This window comes from Nicotiana sylvestris, chromosome 8 (assembly GCF_000393655.2).
Source record: "Nicotiana sylvestris chromosome 8, ASM39365v2, whole genome shotgun sequence".
Lineage (NCBI taxonomy): Eukaryota > Viridiplantae > Streptophyta > Magnoliopsida > Solanales > Solanaceae > Nicotiana > Nicotiana sylvestris.
Window position 1 is genome coordinate 175,398,204 of NC_091064.1, and position 15,882 is coordinate 175,414,085.

Sequence of the window (15,882 nt, forward strand, 5' to 3'; positions counted from 1 at the left end):
CACATGGACATGATAGTAAGATGTATAAAGTGTATTAAAACTGAGTAGTATTTTATCTAATTTGAGATAATTCGTAATTATGTGGATAATTGGTTAATCATTGGATTAGTGGGGATTAATAAGTTAATTAAGCAAAGGGTGAATTATTTGGATATTTAAGGGCACTAACGTGGCAGCCCATAAAGTGGATAACAAAGCCAACAATTGACTGTTACTTCATGAAGCAAGATGTCACATTAATGATGTTTTGGGGCTTAGTTCACATATGTGGGTCCCACACCCACTAAGATTTAAAAAGCCATGTCTAAATCACTTAAGTGATACATATATCTCTACAATTAAGAAAGAAGCTTTAGCAAATTCTGTGATAGCAACGTACAAAATTCATACAAGACCACATAATACTATAGCAATGGGATTTTGCGATTTTAATGGAGTACAGTGCAATACTTCTCAAGAATATTATACGAATTTTCCCCTACTTCGATCCACCGTTATGTGTTGTCGCAATCGACGTGTGTTAGAAGGATTGTCAAGAGAATCGGCTCAGGTATGTTAAGGTTATCCCTTCTTTCTTTTTAGCATGATCCATACGATACAAGAGAAATGAGTAAATGCACAACTTCCATAAATGACTGTATTCATAGAAATGCTAGAGATGATTATGTTCTCGATTCCCATGTGTCCCATTATTCTATCAACTATTCATGGGTCTCAGAAAATACGTAAGTTGATAAAGTTTATTTCATGATATTAATAAAAGGCATAATGATCTTATAACACTCCGAAAGATTTTATTGGCGTACTTCTCATGCATTGCATTCATTTACTATGGGATATGATAAAAGGTTATGGCGTTATATACGCACCACCACCCGATCAGTTGGTATACGTTGATGATTTACCCACAGTAGCCGAGATGATATGATGGGATACCCTCGGATGCTTGATGATGTTATGAACGCATATACCCATGCATGGTATGATAATTATACGCATATGCATGATATTATAAGTATTAAATGATTCACATAGCTATTCAGACTTACATGACGAGTCTTTTACTCTATGTTTCTCTCATGTCTATTATTTACTAACTTTCATTCCTTACATACTCAGTACATTATTTGTACTGACGTTCCTCTTTCCTGGGGACATTGTGTTTCATGCATGCAGGTCCGACAAACAGGTCGAGAGTCCTCCAAGTAGGCTATCATCTCAACGGAAGATGTTGGTGCGCTCCATTTGATTCGGAGTTGCTTGTTTGATCAGTATGATTTAGACATGTTTTGTTTGGTATGGCGTGGTCCTGTCCCAGACTTTATGATAAGTATGTACTCTTAGAGGCTTGTAGACAGATGTCATGTATACGGATATTTGTATGGCCTTGTCAGCCTATGTTTTGAGTTTACAAATGATCATGTTGGCCTTATAGGCCCGTATGTCACATGTATAAGTTTTTATATCAGGTTGGGTTGTCCTATATTGAGTATTCCCTTATGTTTTTCTGGTTAGCCCATGACGGCCCATTTGGCCCATTTGCCAATGAAGGTACAATAAGAAAGATATGTTATATTGGTACTCGGTTAAGTAAGCTACTGGGTGCCTGTTGCGGCCCATAGGTTGGGATCCTAACACCATGCCGCTCACTGTACCTATCAAGACGCTACGCCAGAGTACAAGAATTTATCATAACCCTTGAACTACTAGTAGAATAAACGCTTCATTGGCTAGAAACATTTCACTTAAGTCATTTCAGATGAACTATTGCATAAGGCAACTGAATTCCCATAACCGCAGAAAATACAAAACTCAAGTCATGGTCAACACCACCTTAACTCTTCCGGGATCCATTTACATATAGCAAGGCTATTGGAATTAAATACCTCCCAAATCAATCAAATTATGGTGGCTGTCAAGTCCGCACAAACAACTACAAACCACTTGTATAACTTAACACACCAAAGGGACTGATCATTGCCATAATCATGCTGATTCAAACCATTACTAGCCGACCAAACTTCTTCAAACTTACTCTTGACTTGACTTAAAATTAATAATAGCTCCATTCAAAACATAACAAACCCCAACAAATCTCATCCTGAGTGACCTAATTCAAGAGACCACATTGTCTCAATACCTATAAACCATCTCATACCCTCCTAATGCGCATAATGACATCTCCAATTGGTAAACCCATTCTGAAAGATCCTCTACGATTTCGAAGTTGTTTCCTTCCATCTCTCTAACGTCGCACTGTAGACCCCCGTTGCTAAATCCACTGCAAAATCTCAATCATTAACCATACAATAGACTCAAAATCCTTAAACACTACACTCTAATTCTTGAACCCTATTAGAACCATTATTGTGAGTCACCCACTCTGACCTAGTCACGAATATAACCAAACTCGAATTCTCTATTACCACATGAACACTCTCTTAAAGAAACATCATCCACAAGAAGCATAAACCCTGAGTCATCCTAAAGCCTGCACATGAATCGATAAGGCAAAATGTAGCATGCATTCATCAAGTCCTTTGCTAGAATTACCCTTGATGTTTTCTTTTCTTAGTCATAAATAACCCATCGAAGCACCAATAACCAGAACCCACATAATCACACACACACGCGATCCAATCATTGACGGTGGGCTCCCCCACTTAGCTTTAAGCTACAATCACATAATTCTAGAACCCACAATCGCACATTCGACCTCCTGATAGTCGTACCATCTTCTTCAAGCAATCCAAGCTCACATCGTAGTACATACTTCATGATGGATAGAAAATAAAGTTCTTCAGAGGACTTTTACTAGGAATCATGCAACTCCTAATACTTCACAGGGGATAGCCCACCTGTGTGACCCCATATCGACATCTTCCAACAATATTCCCTGATTACAGCCATCACGGAATCAGTTAATCCTATTGAGCCCACACTCGCCCACCATCTATAAAAGTATGTCCATTCCCCATTGACATCAATTGAAAGTCCGACAGTACATTCCAAACTCAAAATCTCATTGTATCCCATAATCATAATCAAGCTTTTACACTCCTATTCATTCCAAGCAAACTCATTTCCGTCATATTCAACCTTCCTCAGTATAACAGCCATCATCCCAATTGAAGTCCATAGACCTAGTAACTATTCACCATGATCCCCAAATCGCTCTAAACTTCCTCAAAGTATGTGGCTATCCTACCATAGAATCCGTACACTACTCTACCATACCCCCTTCGCTAAACTCGTCTCTTTAAGAAACTTCTCAGCCACCGTTGTTCATACTTGACTTGCTTGCAACTCAACCACTGCGAGACACCTCTCACCATGTCCTCCCTCCTCCTTCACTGCCAAAATACTGCCTCTAATCATAATTCATCTTTACAGCGCCCGAACTGATAAATGCCACCAACTCTGAGCCTCTATAAATATCATCCCTCTAGAACCATTCAACACTACAAGCACAGATCTGACCCCGATGCTATCACATATCACCATCTCTGATAACCGCCTCTTAGGTACCATTCCACAACACCCTGCCCTGAAAGTAATCCAAGATGGTCATCATACCGACGAGCCTCAATACGTTCAAATAAGGACGATAACACCACAATATTAACAAGTGTTTCACTAAATTAGCAAATATACAATCTCGCGATTCCATCAACCAACTCCTGAACATCTATAGTTTAATTGCCTCACCTCCGCTGGAATCAAATGTCGAATCACTGAACCATGAATCGAGTAATCCTCATTTCGAGTCATTCATTACCGCGACACATAAATAAGCACCCTATCATTTACACCAACACTGCGCAATAACCACTCATGAACATCATAATATAATGTGTATAGCCACGAGACCATAGGCAACACTAACATTGCGCTGAAATGACAGAATATCCCTCTACAAGGCGACGATAATAGCCCAATCCAATGCACAAGGAGAAGCATCCTGCACCACATCTGCAGTGCCATTACAACTCCTCGATGCCCAATTGATATCAAGCACTCATCATCACATAAGATTGAGTAGGAAGGAAATGAAGGCATAAGATTCATAGAAATCAAATCGCACGACAAGGATCAAGAAGGAAAGTGTTCTTAACAGCCCTACAACCTCTCGAAGATAAGTACAGACGTCTCGTTACCAATCTGCAAGACTCTACTAGACTCATACATGACTCGTGAGACCCAAGTAAACCTAAAGCTCTGATACCAAGCTGTCACGACCTAGTTTCCACAATAGGTCGTGATAGTGCCCAACGTCATCGTTAGGCAAGCCAAGGGTGAACTATCAATTCAATTATTCATTTTATTATTTGTAAAATCAATAAGTCTTATTAAGTAAAGGATTCAATACATTTAAGAATCATAAATACTTAAAATATTAGTAAGATACAAAATAAAATATGACAATATCAAGAAGAACCATAAACAACACTAGAGTATCCCAAAACCCGGTGTCACACATGCATGAGCATTTACTAAGGAGTGCAATAATAATACAACATATGTATAATATTTAAATAAGACTGGATAAAGAAAAAAGTACGATGGAGACTCTGTGGGTTGCGATACATACCCTGGAATGCAGCTCACCATAAAGTCTCTTCAGTAGCTGTGCCTACATGCCGAGATGACCATCGAATGAACCTGTCAGATCCTGCACTTTTAGTGTAGAAATGTAGCATGAGTACATAAATCAATGCGTACCTGATAATTATCTAGCCTAACCCCAGAGAAGTAGTGATAAAGGGTCGATATTGACACTTACTAGTGGTCTAATAAATCAGCATGATAAATCATAGACGAATATGAAGCACAACAGTAATAATGAGGTAAACGATAACTAGCATAATCCTCCAACATTTCCTTGACGATATAAATCTCTCAAATATCATATCCTATATCAACATATCAAAAATATCAAGTGCCAATCTCAAACAGATAAGGAATACCAGATAAAGTGTCAGGCATTAGTAGAAGGGAAATCTCGTGAATATCCGGACTGCTAGCGATACAATACATGATTATGTCGAGGTCCTACGGCCCAATCCAGAGTGATGTGTACACTGCCAAGGGTTGATTGTGCGAACCAGAGATACATCTCAATATACTGCCTAGGTGTTCGGCCCACTCCACAAGAAATGAAGAAACTTATCGAATTACGAGTCACGTACTTATAACACAAATACAGGTGCATAATAGTGAATATACCCCTTTCCGCTTATCAAATATCTTGGAAACAACTCAATGGGATAAAGCTCAACCTAACATATAAATGGTTCTAAATCAATTTCAATAATAAATTCAATTAATTAAGCTAGCATAATGAGTACAAATATTTCAGACGTTACATGATAAAGTCCTAAGTCTACCCGGACATAAACATGTCTTATCTACGTACGGACTATAGTCACCTCTAGCATATGTAGCACCCACAAATATAATAATTACATCACCTAGGAGGTAGTTTCCACCTCACAAGGTTAGACATGAGATTTACCTCGCTCCGAAGTTTTATAACCGACTTCAATGCCTCTCTAACCTCTCTACTCAAAGCCATTGATCCGAAACTAGTCAAATAACGTGCAAATTAATCAAAATATACTCCAATACGTATAATTTAACAATTTATAATAATTCTCAACTCCACTCGAAAAATCAACAAAGTCAAACCTCGGGCCCACATGCCCGAATTCCAAAAATATTTAATGATGAACATTACTCAAGGCACCATGAACTCAAATATATAATTTATTCCTAATTACATGTCCAATTTATGGTCAAAATCCAAGAATATCAAATTCTAGGTTTTCATCAAAATCACACAATTTCCACCAATTTCCATATTCAAATCCATGTATAATTCATGTGTTTAACTCGCAATGTGAAGAAATCTTACCTAGTAGAGGATAACGAAAATGCTCCTTCAAAAATCGCTCCAAGCTCGGCTCCAATGGACGATTTTAGATAAAATGCGCCGAAACCCATCGATGCATACTTATATACTACCCAGATGACCTTCACCGCGAACACAACACAACCCTCGCATTTGTGAAGATCAACAAACTCAAGACCAGAAACTCTTCTTCGCCAACACGATGTTGGTCTCGCAAACACAATGCTTCACTAGGCTGCTCTTTCTCGAACATGTCCACTCTATCGCAGACATGAAGTCTAATCTCCCCCAGGCCACCTTCTCTAGTGAGAACGCGGAGGTGACATCACAAACGCATAGAATTGCCGTCCAAATGTAGGCAAACGCGAGCTACCAGTCGCGAACGCGAAGCACAAAAATCTCAGGAGACAACAATACTTCTTCTCGAACGCGTGAATCTCTTCCCGTTCAAAAGAACAAAACCAGCAACACCAGCAGCATAATAGGGAAAAATGACTCGTAATAATCCTAAACACACCCAGGCCTCCAGAACCCCGTCCAATCTTACCAACAAGTCCCAAAATATGACACGAACCTTCTCAAGGCCTCAAACCACACTAGACAACATTAAAACTATGAATCGACAATCGAAATCTCTCTTTAAACTTTCAAATATTCAAACTTCGGCGAACGCGTCTGATTCATACTTAAACATTCCGGAATGACGCTAAACTTTATGTACAAATTATAAATCACGAAGCGAATTAACTTATTCCAAGGCTCGAAACCTCCAATGGACATTGATAACACCAAATTCCACTTCAAATCATACTTAAGAAATTCTTAAACTTTCAAAATGCCAACTTTTCATAATAAGCACTGAAATGATACTGGACCACCCGATACTCAAGTCGGATATACACTCAAGTCCAAAATCATCATACGAACCTATTGGAACCTTCAAACTTTGATTTTGGGGTTGTTTACTCAAAAGTCAAACCTTAATCAACTCTTCTAACTTAAAGCTTTCAAATTGAGAATTTTCCTTCCGAAACAACTCGGAAATTCTAGAAATTCAATTCCGACCATACGTACAAGTCATAAAACATGAAGTGAAGCTACTCACGGTCTCAAACTACCAAACGATGCCCTAGAGCTCAAAATGACCAGTCGGATCGTTACACGAAGACACCACCGTTGCAAATGCGGTCAAGAACTTCGCAAATGCGAAGCAAACTCCAGTGGTCATTGGTCACAAATGCGACCACTTCCTTGTAAAAGAGAAAGTCCACAGTTTGTAAATGCGAACAAATTCTCACAAATTCGAGACTCACTCAGCCCAACCCATGCTTGCAAATGCGAACAACTCTTCGAAAAAGCGAGGCTCGCAATTGTGATCTAGACCTCGCAATTGTGAGATCCACAATAGAGCACCAAAATTCGTATTACACCAGCAGACTTTTCATTAGGAAAACTCATCTAAAACATGTCTGAAACTCACCCGAGCCCCTCGGGCTACAAACTAAACATGCACACAAAAATAATAGCATCATACGAACTTACTCACGGTCAAATCACCAAAGTAACATCTAAATTTATGAATCGATCGTCAAAACGAATAAAATTTTAAAGTGAAACTCAGGAACACTTTATTTAAAATAAGCCAATCACCTAGGATTTCACTTCCTGTAGTGTTGGGGGGGTTTGGCTAGACCCTTACCATGTCTATATCTACCAAAAAAGTACATAGGAGGAGGACATGGACCTGACCTCCTTCTAATCTTGAGGGACATGAGGGTTTACAAGTGCATACATCCCACTCAAGTTCACTACCCAAAATAATCTACATACAAAGAAATTAGCTTTGTTGTACCTTTTCCTAAAGCTAGGCAATTGCCATCTATCTAGTTGGAAAGGCCCTTTTACATTTCCTGGGAGGTGTTGGAAGTTGTAAAAGAAGGAACTTTCGCCCGAAATAGCAGCATTTTTGACAAGCATGTCGGCTACTTGATTTGCTTCCCTGTAGCAGTGAACAATGTTAACCTCTGCTTAGGTAAGAGTCTGTCTGATATATTCGACGAGCTTCTTAAGATGAGATTGTTATTGTTGCCTTGCATCAGCATGTTGGCAATTATCTGTGAGTCCAACTCCAATTCAATATTGTTGTATCCTTGATTGACAGCCCATTGGATTCCTTTTTTGGCTGCTAGAGCCTCGGCAGTGTTGTTAGTCTTACACTGGACGGGTAGGGAAAAGGCCATGATCAATTCACCTTGTTCGTCTCTAGCTATTCCCCTATTCCTGCTTTACTTGTTTCCTTGAAGTAGCTTCCATCTGTATTTACTTTAATCTTTCCAGGAGAAGGTTTCTGCCAACTAACTTGAAGCACCCTGAAGGTTGGTGTCCATATTTCAATCATATCACAGAACCTCGGTCATGACTCTATTTTACCGATTCTTGGGAAAGAGCTTTTTGTATGGTCCAGTTTATGTGCATTTCCATACATATTACTTGAAATTTATTTTGTTCATCATGCCTACACGCGCTTCAGCTTCTCCATATTTACCAACACACGGCCAAAGGGACTGCTCGTATAGTGAATTTATGGATGTTGTTCTTTGACTTTGCTTCCCACCAGTTTGTAAAGGTTCTCCTAATGCTCCAGTTTTCATGTTTGATGCCCAAGGGGGCTCCAAAAGCTTGTCATAATCTTTGTGCTGCTTCTCCTTCTATGAATACATGTTGCATTGAGTCTTCCTTAGGATTGTTGCAACACATGCATCTGGAAACAATATGGTTACCAAGTTTAGAAATAACTTCGTCAAAAGGGAGCTTACTAAGGTATAGTCTCCAGGCCAAGAAGGAAATCTTGAAGGGAATGCAACTGAGCCACATGTGGTGAAGAGTTGGATTCTTCGACTCTCTACTCCTAATTGTATGCCAAGCACTTTTGTTAGAATATTGGCCATCTACGGTGGCTTCTCATAATGCGTAGTCTTCTTGAGTCTGATCTCCAATATCTACAGCACTGATGTATAAGGCAAATTGTTCGTTGAGAGTATTGATGAGTTTGTTCATGTTCCAGCTGCCCTTTTGAATGAATTACATAACAGTAGTATTTTTGCTCTTTCTGACATTTGGGGAAAAATTTGCTAGTGCCCCTTTTCCTGACCAGTTATCCCACAAGAAAATGCTATTGCCCTTATTAATGTTCCAAATCATATTTTTTTCTACTTTGTCCCTGATTTGAGTCATGTGTTTCCAAGCATGAGAGTTACCTGGAGCCCACTTTTTTGTCACAAGGTGCGATCTGATGCAATACTTAGCTCTTAGGTGGGTTGCCCATAGAGTGTTCTGTGTTCTAAATCTCCACCACCTCTTAATGGCCAAAGTATTGCTAATGTCCTCCATTGATCTTATGCCAATGCCGCCTTCATCTTTTGGTAGGCATAGGTTCCTCCAACCACTCCAATGATACGTTCTTTTATCCGCTGAAGTGCCCCAATAGAACCTAGCCAAATACCTTTCAATCAAATTAAGGGTCCATTTTGGAGGACTCATAGCAGAAAGAGTGTAAATAGGTAGAGATTGGAGGACTCTTTTAATAAGAACAATTCTCCCCCCACAAGTAAAGAGTCTTCCCTGCCACCCATTCAACCGCTTAGTCACTTTAGTCACCATCGGGTCAAAATGAGAGAGTTGTTTTCTACCCACATATAAGGGGAAACCTAGGTAATTAAAGAGAAAACCTTTTCCATAAAGCCCGTGGTTATTCTCATCTTGTTGCTTTTTTGAGCTCTAGCTTTTGGATCTATAAGAAAGAAGATTTTGTCGTCATTAACCTTTTGCCCTGAGGCTCTCTCATAATTGCTTACTTGTTGCATAATTAATCTGACTGACTTGTTGTTGTCGGCACTAAAGATCACAATATCATCCTCATAAGCTAAATGGTTGATTGGGGGGCATCTTTGATTCATGTGAAAGGGGGTGAACTCTATATCATAATGAAGCTTGTTCAAGGATCTGGACAATACTTCAGCAGCTATGATAAACAAGGAAGGAGATAGAGGGTCGCCTTGCTTCAATCCTTGCGATGATGTGAAGAACCCCCTTCTCGATCCATTTATAACAATAGAATACCAGGCATCTGACACCAACCTCAAGATGATATCTATCCAAGATTCCGCAAAACCAAACCTTCTCATAACTGAAGTCAAAAAGACCTAGGATAGTCTATCGTATGCCTTGGCCATGTCTAGATTGATTACTATATTACCCCCTTTATTGTCTTTGCCAATACCTTGAATGATCTCTTGAGCTAGCATCACAGTCTCTGTGATCAGCCTACCTTTCACGAAGCCACTTTGATTGTCTGAGATCAACTTTGGTAGAAGAGTGTTTTGTTTGCCCGCAAGGATTTGGTTAGGCTGATGGGTCTTAATTCTGAGAAGTTGGTAAGGGACTCGACCTTTGGAATTAAGACAATGCAAGAGTAGGAATAGAATTTTGTAAGGTTGCGACCATTAAAAAAGGACTGGACAAAAGTAGCTATATCATCCTTGATGGTTTACCAACAAGTCTGGAAAAAGACCCCATTGAAACCATCTGGACTAGCTGCGCTGTGTTGACTGAGGTTGAAAATTGCCTCTCTGATCTCTTCCATATCTGGGATAGCTGTTAGATATTCATTCTCTTAAGTAGAGATGATGTTAGGAATGCAGTTCAGGGTAGAGTTATTCATTGTGGGAGCTTGGAGATTGAACAGTTTCTCAAAATGTTTCACTGCTGCCTTTGCAATCTTGTCATCCCCTTGAACCCATCTGTTTCGATGGTTTTTGATCCTATGAATGTAAAGTTTTCTTCTTTTTTTCTCTCAGGACACTATGGAAGTAGTTGCTGTTGTAGTGCCCCTCTCAAAACCATTTAACTTTAGACTTTTGCCTTAGAATATTCTCCTGTATACCAGGCCATTTTACATATTCCGCGTGAGCTTTGTTAAGCTCCTCCCTGCTCTCCTTCGAGTTCTGGAGAAGATCTAACTCTTCTAGTTGTTGCACTTTAACTTCCCAATTATTGAACTGCTTATTTATGTCACCTATGTTTGCTTTAGACTATTCTGAGATTTTTGTCCAAAGTTTGCAGCTTAGTCTTTAATCTCCACATAGCATTACCTTTTACCTGAGTAATCCACAAGTCTTGAACTATATCCATAAATCCAGGCTGATGTACCCAAAAATTCAGGAACTTAAAATACTTGATAACCTCTTGTTGGTCATTCCGACATTTCATGAGCAAAGGTCGATGGTCTGAACCTGTTCTCACTAAATGCCTAACATAGTTTTGTTGAAATTTTTGAGCCCATTGGTCGTTGATCAAGATTCTGTCCAACCTATTCCATATTCTCTTCCTTGGACGTCTATTGTTGCACCAAGTATGTTTAGGTCCCACGTAGACAATATCTATCAGTCCACATGTTTCCATAGTAGTAACAAAATCGAAACTTTTGTAAGCTCTATAAGGACTGCCTCCCAGCTTTTCTCTCGACTCCATGATTACATTAAAGTCTCCACCTGTACACCAAGGCTCATTGATAATATTAGCCATGTTTTCTAAACTTTCCCATAATGCTTTTCTTTCTGTAGCACTACATTTTGCGTACACTGCTGTTACATAGCTGTCATCACTAATACAATTTCCTTTAAAGCAAAGAGTAACTTGTTGATCTTCATTGGCTACCAGATCTGCCTGGTAATTCCAGAAGCATCAGATTTGTCCACTGGTATTTGTCAAGCAGTGTTGAAAGCCCAGAAATCTTTTGTAACCCTCAATTTTGTTGCTATTTAAGAAAGGCTCTAAGATAGCCACAAAATTACAATTGTTAATTTTGATCAAATTCTTCAAACGATGTATGGCCTCTTTAGACCTAACACCTCTAATATTCCAGAATATGGCACTAATCATTGGAAACTTGATTATGAGTATCCTACTTTTGTTCCTTCTCTCTTTGGAAAGGAATGTTGTTTGTTTTGGAGTTTTTCCCTGTCTTTCTTTGTCTGTTTTGTCCTTTCTCATCTTCTGGGCATGAATTTTTCTCTGCTTTGGCTATCTCTTGTGACCCCTCTTGGCTACCTCTTTGATTGTCATCTTTGATGTTTGAAGAGGTCGAGTTAGTTTGTTGTTGCTAGTTGTTCTGGTCCCACTGTGTTGCCTCTTTGTGTTGGTTGTCTCCAAATAATTCTAACACTAATTTGATAGAAGATTGATTCCTTATCTCCGTGTATATGCTGCTGGAAGGGTATTGAACTTTGTTGTGATCCTTTTTGCATGTTTTATGACTTTCATGGCCATCATAATATCTTCTATCATTCATTTCATCCTGTTCACTCTCTTATTCATAATATCTTCTTTCATTCACTTCATCCTGTTCACTCTCTTGTTCCTTGTTTTTTGAACTCATAGTTCTCCTTTCTGTAATTGTGTATCTTACACTGTCTGCATCAGTGTTGCTGCATTCTGCTATCTCTTGAGGTTAGTTAGCTTTGTGGTCCTTAGTAGATGATTGGTATTAGCATCCTTCATAACCTTTTGTTGTGAAGCAGCCTCGCTGCCCAGTATTTCACTTGCTAGTTGTTCTGTGATTGTGTGTTGCTTGCCTTTCTTGTTGATTACTTTGTTAGCTTTAGACTGGCCATGTATTATAGCAGGTTTAAATAGCACTATACTCTTTTTTCTGGGCATCTTCTTTTTCTTATGCTTTTTCTTTTTAGAATTAGTTCTATCTTTGATGTTTTGCTCTCCTTCTTGATTTTGCTCCTGCATCCACTCTTTGTTTTCAGCATATTGCTCACCATTCTTTGCCTCTATTGCTTTCATTTTTTCTTTTTGCCGGTTCCTCTTAGTATTAGGAACTTGCCATGTCTCTTCCTCCAACTTATCCTTACCTTTTTTGTTGTAGCTATTTGTGACAAATTTTTCTCTTGTTGGTCTGCTCCTTCATAATTATGGTTTGATTGTTGTGTGTTTCCCCTGTGTTACCCATGTGTTACCCCTGTGTTACCCCTGTTATTTTCTCTACTAGTAGATTCCTCTTCCTCCTGATTTTTGCTTTGTTTTTCCTTGTTCTTTTCTCGTTCCAGCACCCTGCATTGCAAAACAGAATGCCCCAGAATCCTACAATGCTTACAATACTTAGGTACTCCTTCATACTCCAGCTTTTGAGTGAAGCCTTTTAGTGGATAAGCTTCTTCCTCTTGGCCCACCCATATGGAATTAACTAGAGGCTTTGTAAGATCAACTTTGACTCTAACTTTAGCCATCCCCGGCCTTGTCCTATAGTTTGTCGCTATGTCCATCGATAATGGAACTCCCAGAGGTCCCAAAATCTTTTTAACATAGTTCCAAGTATGACAATGGAAAGGAAGACCTAGAAGAAGAAACCAAATTGGCACTATAGGAGAATCCTCTTCCGGCTTGAAATTGGGGGACCATTTTTGAAGCCACATAACCATGCCATCAATTTCAATTGACCTTCTGAACCAAACTGTTTTGCAATCTTTTTCGTTGGTTACATCTATGAACACTGTTCGAAAATCATAGACCCCAATTTTTGCTTCCCCTTTGATTGATACTTTTTTAGCAAAGATTGATCTAATTCGTTCAATATTGGGTCTTGTTCTCAGAAATTTTCCTATGATTGTGTATTTACATTCTTCTGTCATCACTCTATAGTTGTCGCTGGCTTTGAAGATGACTGCAGGAATTCCATTATGGGTTGAAACTCTTGCTTTAACACTTGGGTCTCCCAATTTAACTCCTTTGAGTTTGGCAGGGGTTGCTACTACTGTTGCATAATCAATCGTCTGTGTAATTGATTCTTTATTGGTGGTTGGCTTAGCTGGGGGCTAGATTTTCCACCGGATGCGCCTGCCCAAGGTTAGTCGGCGTCCCCATTTGACGGTGCGTGTGCACCACTCTCCCAAAAAGGGGAAATGTTACCGTTCTGTTTGTATTGTACGGAGAGAATTATAAGGAGAGAAAAGCTTTTTGCTTAAACTAACAGTAAGTCCCTGAAACTCAGGAACACTAGAATCACATTTAAGCGTTCAAATCATGATAAATTAATTTTGAATTGAACGAAATTTTGCAGACAAGTTTAAGATATTAATACGGAACTATTTCAAGTTTCAACATCAAAATTCGAACTCATTAGCTAAGAAGTCAACTTACTATCAAACTTAGTAAATTCTTAAACTTTCAAAATTCTAGTTTTTGGCAAAATGAATCAAATCAAGTTAGGGATATCTAATTTCAATTTCAGGCATACACCCAAGTTGGAGATCACAATACGGGCTTACCAAAATTGTTAAAACACCGATCTGAGGTCGATTTTAAAAAATATTAATCGTGGTCAACTCAAGTTATTTTTTAAAACCAAAATTTATGTTTCTTCAAAAAATTTACATAAAAGCTTTTCAAATAGTGACATGGACCATGCACGTAAACCAAGAGACATCAAACAAAGCTAATAGGAATATGAAAACATAGAATTCAGGGCTAATGTTCAATATAACCTATCGGGTCATTATAAAATATGTTGATGTATCTTATTTTGTTTTGTTTGTTGTAATCTAAGCCGAATACTATCTGCATTGCTTTTCTTTATGTCTAACCTCTCATTCATTTTCCTAAGCTTATCGCTTACTATAAAATTGAAAAGTCTAGCAGTAATTGTGGCATAATTCTTGACTTATACTAATGTTTTCCGTTTATAGGGAATTAGTTCTTGATTTATACCAATTTATGACTCTAATTTGCTTAGATGTATGATTTTTTGTAGATATGACTTGAAGGAGAGGCAGAGATAGCATAGCTCGTAGAGATAAGTCCTCAGTTAGGGGTAGGGAAAATTCTGCTATTCGTGCAAATATGCCCTCCGTTCCCGTTCCCATTCCCATAATTAGTCCTCAACAAGGTAGTACAAGTTCTTCAGGTGGGCAAGATCACATAAACCAAGTACAAATATTAGCTCCTAGCAGTACAACACTTGTTCAAATATCAGGTCATGGTAGTACCTCAATCATCCATTTTGAATCATCTCCTATTATACCTGATAAGAGTAACCCAATAGGTAAGGGCATATCTACTCAAAGCGACACAATTGGCGAAGGTAAGTGCACCAGCAGTCGTGGGCAGCGAACACTTGTTACTCTTGCTCTTACAAGGTTAGTCCATTCTTTCACTATTAGTTTTGATATAGTATTTTTAATTTATGATACGTCTTTAACTATTGTCTTCAAATTTTTAAAGGTTAGAACCTAGTAGAATCTGCTCCAAGAATATATTTAGCACTTTCAAGCATGATGTAACGACCCGGCCGGTCGTTTCATGAGTTACCGCTCTGTTTCCCCCATTTATTCTTCTTATTGTCTTGTTCAATTGTATTATGTATTATCAGGTTTGTTGGTTCGATTTCGGAGAGGTTTTGGAAAGGAATGAGACACTTAGTCTCTTTTGAGTAAGCTTAGGTTGGAAAAGTCAACCGAATGTTGACTTACGTGAAAAAGGGCTCGGATGTGAATTTTGATGGTTTGGATAGCTTCGAGAGGTGATTTTGGACTTAGAAACATGATCAGAATGTGTTTTGGAGGTCTGGAGTAGATTTAAGCTTGAATTGGCGAAATTGGAATTTTGGCGTTTTCCAGTTGATAGGTGATATTTTGATATAGGGGTCGGAATAGAATTCCAGAAGTTGGAGTAGGTATGTTGTGCAATTTGTGACGTCTGTGCAAAATTTTAGGACATTGAGAGGTGGTTTGATAGACTTTTTGATCATTTGCAGAATTCGGAAGTTTTGGGAATCTTAAGCTAGAATCTGAGGGTGTGTTGATAATTTGATGTTGTTTGAGATGTTCCGGAGGTTGGTATAAGTTTGAATAGTGTCATGTGACTTGTTCGTACTTTTGGTTGAGGTCCTGGGGGCCTCAGAATAATTT

General features: G+C 38.8%; 2 protein-coding genes across 2 annotated transcripts; both read right to left on the reverse strand.

Annotated features, from left to right (window-relative positions):
• Positions 1–8,177: 8,177 nt before the first annotated feature.
• LOC104241686 (uncharacterized) lies at positions 8,178–12,763 on the reverse strand. Its single transcript, XM_070154923.1, has 8 exons — positions 12,473–12,763; positions 11,069–11,635; positions 10,854–10,968; positions 10,466–10,564; positions 10,167–10,358; positions 9,640–10,061; positions 8,402–8,619; positions 8,178–8,280 (listed from the first exon to the last, which is right to left on the reverse strand). The coding sequence occupies exons 1-8, from the start codon at positions 12,761–12,763 to the stop codon at positions 8,178–8,180; spliced, it is 2,007 nt and encodes a 668-aa protein (XP_070011024.1).
• Positions 12,764–12,921: 158 nt separating this feature from the next.
• Positions 12,922–13,608, reverse strand: LOC104241685 (uncharacterized). Its single transcript, XM_009796627.1, has one exon. It carries the CDS (start codon positions 13,606–13,608, stop codon positions 12,922–12,924), a length of 687 nt encoding a protein of 228 aa, XP_009794929.1.
• Positions 13,609–15,882: the final 2,274 nt, after the last annotated feature.